Consider the following 9527-nt stretch of genomic DNA (forward strand, 5'->3'; position numbering starts at 1 on the left):
GGTTATTAAAAGGCCAACGTTCTTCTTTGGTTTGTTTTTAATGGTTATTAAAAGGCCAACGTTCTTCTTTGGTTTGTTACAGATATGTTTAACCCTGGAAGCAAAGACCTGCTGGACATTCCGCCTCCTCCATCGATGCAGCTGGTTCCTCCTCCTCCGGTTGCTCTGTCAGCTTCGCCCTCTATAGATGAACTCATCCAGCAAAGCCAGTGGAATCTGCAGCAACAAGAGCAGCACCTCTACACTCTCAGACAGGTAGTAAAACAAGGAGAGGCCCCGATGTTTCTGGTCAGCATCAGGGATGGTATGAAACTCTGCCTTCATGGCGTTAAAGACGCATATTGATATGCTTTGATGTAAGCTGCTTGTTTTAATGAGCTTTCGGCTCCGTTAGCTTCACAGATCTATGCTTGCAATTAGTAACAGACTAAAGTATGGGTGTGGGGAAAAATAGCTTTGGCGATATATTGGGATTTTTGGCTGACCTATATAATATCGATTCTTCAGTTCCTGATATTGATTTAAAAAAACAAAACCTTTTAACCTAAAACAATAAGAAAAAAAAAAGGATTCTTTTCTGTCTGTTCTTTTCTGTCACCACTGGCTGCATTTAATCAAAACGTTGTCTTCAGGAGCAAGTGACGGCCGCCATCGCCCTGGCAATGGAGCAGCAGATTCAGAAGCTTCTGGTAGAAACTCAGCTGGACATCACCGAGTTTGACAACCTGCTGCAGCCCATCATCGACACCTGCACTAAAGACGCCATCTCTGTAAGCCTCACATGCTGCGGGTCTGCAGGGCGTCTCCGTTTGGCTCCCGCATCCTAACTCTGATGCTCTTTCTGCTCTCAGGCCGGTAAAAACTGGATGTTCAACAACGCCAAGGGTCCACAGCATTGTGAACTGATGGCGTCGCATCTCCGGAACCGCATCACCATCGACGGCGCACACTTCGAGCTCCGCCTGCACCTCATCTATTTAACCAACGATGTTCTCCATCACTGGTAGGGTTTCATGTTAACATTATAGTATATAGCGCCTAATCTAAAGAAAGAAACTACTAAAATGTAGATAAACATGGTTTAATCAGATTTACGGCTCTGATGTCCCATGATGAAAATGGAAAAAGCATCAAAATTGTCTCGGAGAAGTCATAAAAGAAGTTAAAGATGTGTATTAGCCTTCTATTGTGATTTAAGGTTAGAAATAAGTTCTCTTAGAACCATAATTGCATTATATCTGGTTGCTAATGTGAGCCGATGGTTTGGATCGGGTAGTTGAACCCCGAGCATTATCCTGTTTGCTGTCATAATGCAGAGCAAGCCGCCTGTGCTGCAGCAGACGATAAACCTTTCATTTCCGTCTAATAAACCTTTGAATCCATATTGCAAATGAAAAGTGCAAAGCTGCTGCGAATCCTGAACTAAATTGGAAAATTAATTGCTAGATGGCAAACAACTAACGTGCGTTTATGTCACCAATCGCAGTGGAGTGGGGAACTAAATGGCCTAAATGTATTTTCCCTGTTTCTGTAAAAAAATTCCCAAGTTTCTTCCTCCCAGCTATACTATCTCTCTATGCTGCTTTGACAGACAGACAAAAAAAAAAATGTAATCTCCTTTTAGTGGGAAAAAAGTAATCAAGTATTCACCCCAGGTAAATAAACGGAGATGGATGGATTTCACTCAGTCGGCACATTTATTCATATCTTTGCAAAGAGAGAACAGATCATCATAGAGCCCTAATGGCACAGCAGATAATATCCTTGTGTAATCGATATTTAAATAAGGAATATTAATGACTAGAAAAAAACTAAGAAACTAAAATTGTATATATATGTAAAGAAAGCTAAAAACTAAGAAAAAAAAAAAAAAAAAAAAAAAAATAGAGGCTGGACTGGAGACCTGTCCACCCTGGACAGGTCTCCAGTCCATCGCAGGGCAACACAGAGACACACAACCATTCACACTCACACCTAAGGATAATTTAGAGAAGCCAATTAACCTAACAGTGTTTTTGGATTGTGGGAGGAAGCTGGAGTACCCAGAGAGAACCCACACATGTTCAAGGAGGACTTGCAGAATCTTTGCAGAAAGACCCTGACATGATCATGATAACTAAGATATGTTGCCAATAAATAGAGCCCTGGAATCACATCCTAGTTGTCAAAAACATTTAACCATTTTTATTATTTTTATGGTAAACCATCTATTTGCTGAATTTTTAGTTCTTATCATCAGTTACCCTTTTTGTTTTCCTGGAGAGAGAAAAGTTCAAATCAGTCAAAACATTAGACTCCATCATCTCTCTAAAGGGTAAGTCAAATTATTAATCAGAGTTTATTTAAAACTAAAAAAGGATCAATCTCTATGCAAAATGTTAAAATCATAAAGATGTTTCACACAGATTCAGTTCAGCTCTTCAGAATCAGGCTCAGTCAAAGCACACATTGAAAAGTTGGAGGATTTAATCTCAGCGCTCCTCTTTCCCAATGGTGGCTGAGATGACCTGATCATCAGAGTTCATTCTCTAATCCAGAAATCTCTGCCAATACTGACCATCAGCCATCAGCTGCTCATCTAACACTATTAAGAAACTAATATCAAACATGTTCCCATTTCATTAAAATACAACACATTAAAACCCATTTCCTTCTCATTCATGTTGTATAATTAAATAATCAAAAAGCCAAAGCTGATGTCAGACATCTTCAGGTGGGCGTCTTCATCTCTCTGTTGATGTTGGTCCCTTATACAGGAACATGGTCTGCAGAGCAGCTGGTCCTCAACACATCAGATGGACTACTGATGTGTTAATTAACCAATCAGAGGGGATTATTCTGCCCCTTTATTCTGATTTGCTTTGTTGAAGCTTTTCCTGGTTCCTTCCTGATGAGCTCAGATGAGCTCTGATCACTTTCTTTGATGACTTTGAGCCTCATCAGAACAAATATGTTCTGTTGAAGAAAAACCATAAAGTTTCAGTCATTTTAACCTCCAGATATATCTGAGCTATGGATTCATTGAGAATAGATCATTTTAAAGCCTCCATCATTCATCTTAATGTAGGAATTAAATTCTGTAATTTATCCTCTGTCACTTTCATCATTATTATTATTATTATTATTATGAAATATTATTATTATTTCCAGTGGAGTCATTTGAACACCGTATAATTATTAACAAATACTTATGTTAAGTACATTTGCTTATTTATTCCAGATCAGCTTAACATAAATTTTCTTCTTAATGAATTGTCAGTAATTTAAAAGCAAATTCAACCGGCCTAATTTATTTTTATACAAATTATTTGGCTCTACACCTATAGATTTATTTAGCCTTGAAAAGTTAAATCCTAACCTTAAATTATTAAGGTTAACAAATTTAACTTTAGCATTTAGCATTTAAATAATGACACAGTTCTTTGAATATTTGAAGAAATGCCCAATTATTGTTAAACAGACAAAATCTGGTCATTTGTTGAATCTGTTTAATTAAACGTTAAATAAGGAATAAAGGTGATTGATATAAGGTTCGAATATTACAGCAAATAAACAGCTGTGCTTTAAGTTTTAACACATTTAACTCCTGCTTTGTTTTGAAAACAGGTTTCACAGTTTAACCTTAATTATCCGGTTTATTGTAGATTAGACTATGACATCATCTGGTGCTTTGTAGGAAAGCCAATAGGGACTTTATTGCTGAGGAGTTTTCAAACAGCAGCACCAAAGTTGATCTTTTTTTCCAAAACATGATGAGAGAACAATTTAGCAGCAGTCCGTGATGTTAAGGTTCACCTGTGCTTTTATTGTGAAATGCCAATAGGAAATGACATGGGGTTGCCAGGGGTAACGGCCGGAGGAATTGCTGCAGAAACTTTTAGACTGCATTAGAAGTTTTACACCTTCTGTCAAAGACTACATGATTGTTTTTAACACTTGAACAAACTAAATGGATTTAAGGAGAACTAATATTACTGCTTTAAATCCGGTCCAATCCTGGTTCTGTTGATTTAAATGAGCTTGTTTCGGTGCTTTCAGTGTGATCATGTCGATACTTTCTCCCAGCCAGAGGAAACAGCAGAAGGATTTGCTGACGGCGTTGCAGAAAGTGGTTGTCCCCATCTACTGCACCAGTTTCCTCGCTGTAGAGGAAGAGAAGCAGCAGAAGATCACTCGGGTAAACGAGTCAATCATTAATAATCATTTTATCAGTCTGGAATTCAGCTTTAATGGCTCCTGATTGTTTTTGTTATCCCTTCTGCTAACGACAGAAATGCTGCGGCTAGTTTTAAACCAAATGATCCTTTATTAGATGAAATGTTTGGTTTCAGGGATAAACTTTGAATATGAATACCTGCTGTGGCATTAGTCCCGTAGAGTCACACTTTTTTATTTACACAGCTATGAAAAAGTATTTGAAACAAGTTTTAGAAATTTAAAGCCCAATTTCAAAGGCGTGTGGATGAGACACCATAACCTGACTCTGCCAGATGGATTTGCTCCGCATATCCATCTGGAAACCTTCCGTTGAAGTAATTTTGGGAAGGGGCAAAAATACTGGTTAGCTGATTGGCCTATGTTGGTGATAGACGGACCAAATAAACCAATCAGATCAATGAAGCATATGACGTACTAACAGCCAGGCTACTCTTGCCGAAACCAGTCGGGAGAAGAGCAAAAACATCTTTTCCTCTGAGAAAAGCCTCCAGAGCAGTGTTTTGCTCTTCTTTCAGTCAAGAAATACTCTGTAATTCCGATAAAAATTGCTCCATAGCCACGCTAACGCTAGTTTCATCGGCTGAAGCCGCCGTGTTCTTTAGACTGAACTGTCGCGCCTCAAAGCCAACGCTGATTGGACGTTCGTTTGGTGAACGGCTCCAAATTTTCTTTAAAGGAGAGTCTCCAGACTGATCTGCGAGTGAAACCTTGAAAGCTCGCGAGATCAGGATGGTCTCACGAGGCTAGAAACACCATGTAACTGTGTTTTAGTCATTTCTGTAAATAGAAAACATGAGCAGGTGTGAGTTGGGCCTGGTACCGGGCCTGTCGGCCTTAAGGGGTTAAGAAACTCCAGAAGTCCACCAAACCCAGACTTTCGTCTCCACATTTTAAGATCCAGAACTTCTCTGTAAAAAAATTCCGTTTTTATTTATTTCTCTTTGAATCTACAGATTGAAAAGTTTTAAATGGAAAATATTTGGCTGATTCCAGTTCTCCCACTTTGAAAATCAGCGTTCTCTGTCTGTCTCTACATCCTGTTGTGTTTGTAGTTGCTGCAGCTTTGGGAGAAGAACGGGTATTTTGATGAGGAAACCATTCAGCAGCTGCAGAACCCGGCACTGGGCCTGGGACAGTACCAGGTCTGTGAGAACGCCTCAGTCACTCTATGAAGGAACATCTCCTCAGTTTGCAAGCTGATCTAGAACTGAAGGAGCTAAGTTTGTGTATAGAACTAGTTTTTCCATTTTGTTTATTTTGAGGAGTGAATCCTTGCCCATCTAGCTACCTGTGCTGGCTTCCTGGAAGTGATGCTGGCTTCCTGGAAGTGGTGCTGGCTTCCTGGAAGTGGTGCTGGCTTCCTGGAAGTGGTGCTGGCTTCCTGGAAGTGATGCCGGCTTCCTGGAAGTGATGCTGGCTCTAATATGTTTGGCGCTCTGGTTTTCAGGCGTCCCTGATAACGGAGTATGCTGCCGTGGTGCAGCCCATCCAGCTGGCCTTCCAGCAACAGATCCAGGCTTTAAAGACCCAACATGAGAAGTTTGTTGTGAGTCTGAAGCAGCAGCAGACGGGTCCTGTAAGACCCGCAGCAGCCCCCTCTGAAGCTGATAAACCTCCATCCTTGGCGCCACCTGCTGGTAAGAGAAACACTTGAATGGCTTCAGCTCTAAGGAGGATTACATTTTAAAATCTCTCCAGAATTCCTGCTGCTTGCTAGATGAACACAATGGGGTTAAGATGTGGAATAATAAAATGAAAGTAATAAATCTTGGCCACATGCGCTCAGTTTTTGTCTCCTCCTGTGGTCTGCAGGGGAAGTAAAGCCTCCTGTGATTGGTCCTCCCTCAGCGGACTTTGAAGTTGCTCCCAGATCACAGGACTCCAAAAACGCCAGTGGACCATCGGATATTCCCGCCAACAAGCCTGCCTGGTTTGAATCGCAGCACGTCGGACCCTGGAACCCCAACCAGCCGGTAAAAGTTGATCCGATCTGTGATTCCATTTCCTGTTTTCAGAAATCTGGGCTGAGCTTCTTCTGGAAGAAAACTGGAAGACTGTCCTGGTTAAGGATCCTATTTAGGAGAACTGAGATGGTTCCATTGAAAAGTCACTTTATCCACCAGGCTGCATGAGGATAAATCTTTATAATAATACACACAGGGACATTAGGAATTTATTGGATTTATTAAATGGATGTAAAACAAATCTAGGTGAATGAATAACTATTAACTGCATCTGTCCAGTGCTCATTGTGAAAGAAGAAGACTTTACTCTGGACAAACCAACAGTATTACATCATCCTTATTGAAAAGAGACAACGCTGTAGCCGGGTAGCGATTTCACTACCTGATCAGTACGGGAACCACGATCCGTGGGGGAACCACGATCCGTGGGGGAACCACGATCCGTGGGGGAACGGGAACCAAGATCTGTAGGGGAACCGGAACCACGATCCGTAGAGAAACCACGATCCGTAGGTGAACCCGAACCACGATCTGTAGGGGAACGGGAACCACGATCCGTAGAGGAACCACGATCCGTAGGGGAGCCGGAACCACGATCTGTAGGGGAACGGGAACCACGATCCGTAGAGGAACCACGATCCGTAGGGGAGCCGGAACCACGATCTGTAGGGGAACGGGAACCACGATCCGTACGGGATCCACGATCCGTAGGGGAACCACAATCCGTAGGGGGACCACGATCCGTGGGGGGACCACGATCCGTAGGGGGAACCACGATCCGTAGGGGAAGCGCAATCCTTACAATAGGCTCATTTGTGCATATGAAAGCAGATATTTATCCAGGCCGCCATAAATACTGTAATTATTGTTCTAAAATTACTTATTTATGTCCTTAAATCACTAAAAAATGCTAAAACAGATCTTTAAAAAAATGTTGACTTTTCTGAGTCAATTTTCATGCCTTTGGCATTTTGTCCGTTAAACTGCTTGTCTGATGGCCGATGCTCAGAGCAGTCGGTAAATCTGATTAAATCATGTTTATCTGCATTATAGTTGTTTCTTTCTTTAGATAACGCACTATATAGCATCATGTTAACACGAATGGAAAACTTCAAACTCAGATTTATATTTAAATCCAAAACCGTTTTTGTTTCTTTGTGTGTGAATATTGGATAATATTTGGTTAATTTTAGTGCAATTAACCTTTAACACATTATAGTTTAGTACGCTTACTGTTTCTGGATTATCCAGGTCTAATAATAAGGGAAGTTGGCCTAATAGTTAGGGCATAGAGCTGGAATGCTGAGGTTCTGGGTTTGATTCCCACTCCCACAGCCTGCCACTCTGGGTTCCTGAACCCTTAGCCCCACACTGCTCCTCGGGCGCCGCACAGTGGCCGCCCACTGCTCCCTAAGGGGAGGGGTTAAATGCAGAGAGGGAATTTCTCCAAAGTGAGATCAATAAAGTTAAATTTTTATTATTAATATCATTTAGGTATTTTTTTTAAAAGTTAAAGCAGAGGGCGGCCTGGATGGTACGGACCGTGCTTCCGTAAGGATCCACTAGGGACACGTGGTTTAGCCTAGAAGCGTTTGCTCTAACCGTGTTTGGAGATATAAAGGATGAACCTGCACTTATTCTACTGACCTGATGGTAACCTGCAAAAACGGCCACATTTTGCTCTGGTCTTTTTCTTTTCAACGAAAGCAAATATCTGCTTGGATCTGTCTGGATTTCCACATCTGTCCTTCCTTTTCCAGCCTCCCTTTGACCCGAACCAGCCCCCTCCTCCCTGCCCCCCCTGGAACAGCCATGAGGGAATGTGGAATGAGCAGAGGGAGCCAGGGAACTGGAGCGGAGGTCCTCTGAGAGACGGGGGCCTGTGGAGTGGGCCAGGAGGCTCTGAGCCTGGCCCCCCATCTTGGAACTCGTTTGACCAGCAGCCCCCGTGGGGGAATCAGAGCGACCAGCCTCCATGGGGTCAAAGAGAGCCCCCATTTCCTCCACGGATGCAGGTATGGTTAGCCTCCATGTTGCTCGTTAGTGTGGACGGTATGAAGCGGGCCTCACACGCTGGTAGAATAAACCTTTGCTGTTATTTTCTGCCTGACATTTTTTGTACGACTGTTTTTCTTCCAGAGACCGCCCCATTTCAGAGGACCATTTGCGCCGCACCAGCAGCACCCCCCTTTTAATCAGCCCCCACCGCCCCCGCACAACTTTGGCCGATTCCCGCCCCGCTTCGTGCAGGACGACTTTACTCCCAGACATCACTACGAAAGACCCCCGTACACGTCACACCGCTTCGACTACCCTCAGGGAGAATTTCCCGGAGGTTAGTGAGAACACAAAGCCCCCCCCCCCCGTTATAATCGAAATGTTTTATCTTTAATAAAACCAAGAGCTGTGTTTGCTGCTAGACATGCCCGGGCCTCCCCTTCACCACCACCCCAATCAGCGGATGCCTCCACCAGCCATCGGCGGCGAGCATCCACCCTGGGGCGCGGGCCAGCACCAGGACTTTGGCCCGCCGCAGCACGGCTTCAATGGCCACTCGCCTCAAATGCGCCATCGACAGCATCCCGTCCAGGACGACCCAAGTCTGGTTCCCAACGTGCCCTACTTCGACCTGCCAGCCGGGCTCATGGCTCCACTGGTCAAAGTGAGTTAGTTCTGGGTTAATGGTAACTAGAATCTCTCCTGTCCTCTGGTGACGCAGCCTCAGGGATAGTCACTACTGAGGGAGTTTTTTTTTTTTTTACAAAATAAACAGAATTACAACAAAAAAGCATCGATAATCTAAAATAGAAAATAAGTCATGTATTGAGAGAAGGCTTGTTTAGAATTTAACCTTTTAACATCCTCCTTTTTTCAAACCTTAAAATCCTTTCTTGAACAGCAGTAACAAAGACATGCTTGAAAGTAGGCAGGTGTCATTGTTCCCTAAAGCCGGGCGTAAACCGTACCATTTTATCAATCGTACCGTGTCATCGGACACGCTCAGAGCGGTCCAGCTAAATCTGATTAAACCATGTTTATCTGCATTTTAGTGGTTTATTTCTTTAGATTGCGCACTATATACCAGCATGTTAACACGAAAGGAAAACATTAAACTCACTTTTGTTTTTTTTTTGGTGAATATTGAATGAAAATCAAGTTTAACCTGAAGGTTACTCTACTTTAAGTTAATTTAAAGGCACACTATGCAACATTTTTCAGTTAATTAATGTGTTCCATAACGTTTTGGATGATTAAATGATTCATTTCAGGTTGAACAAAGGTTTTCTCGGCCGCCCTGGTGGTCTGTGGGGGAAATACCGTACTTGCAATTGCAGGAGCCCTCGA

At 42.7% G+C, this 9527-nt stretch overlaps 1 protein-coding gene across 1 annotated transcript in view; it reads left to right on the forward strand.

The window, feature by feature from the left end:
- cherp (calcium homeostasis endoplasmic reticulum protein) overlaps positions 1-9527 on the forward strand; it is a 17995-nt gene that overhangs the window by 5368 nt on the left and 3100 nt on the right. Inside the window, exons 3-12 of the mRNA XM_015396129.1 lie at positions 83-255; positions 633-770; positions 852-1003; positions 4066-4177; positions 5271-5360; positions 5666-5855; positions 6031-6191; positions 7943-8197; positions 8322-8517; positions 8603-8844. Of these exons, the coding sequence (XP_015251615.1) occupies positions 83-255; positions 633-770; positions 852-1003; positions 4066-4177; positions 5271-5360; positions 5666-5855; positions 6031-6191; positions 7943-8197; positions 8322-8517; positions 8603-8844 (1709 nt within the window). The remainder of the gene's footprint in view (positions 1-82; positions 256-632; positions 771-851; positions 1004-4065; positions 4178-5270; positions 5361-5665; positions 5856-6030; positions 6192-7942; positions 8198-8321; positions 8518-8602; positions 8845-9527) is intronic.

The sequence above is a fragment of the Cyprinodon variegatus genome, unplaced genomic scaffold (assembly GCF_000732505.1).
Source record: "Cyprinodon variegatus isolate N-32 unplaced genomic scaffold, C_variegatus-1.0 Scaffold777, whole genome shotgun sequence".
Taxonomy (NCBI): Eukaryota; Metazoa; Chordata; class Actinopteri; order Cyprinodontiformes; family Cyprinodontidae; genus Cyprinodon; species Cyprinodon variegatus.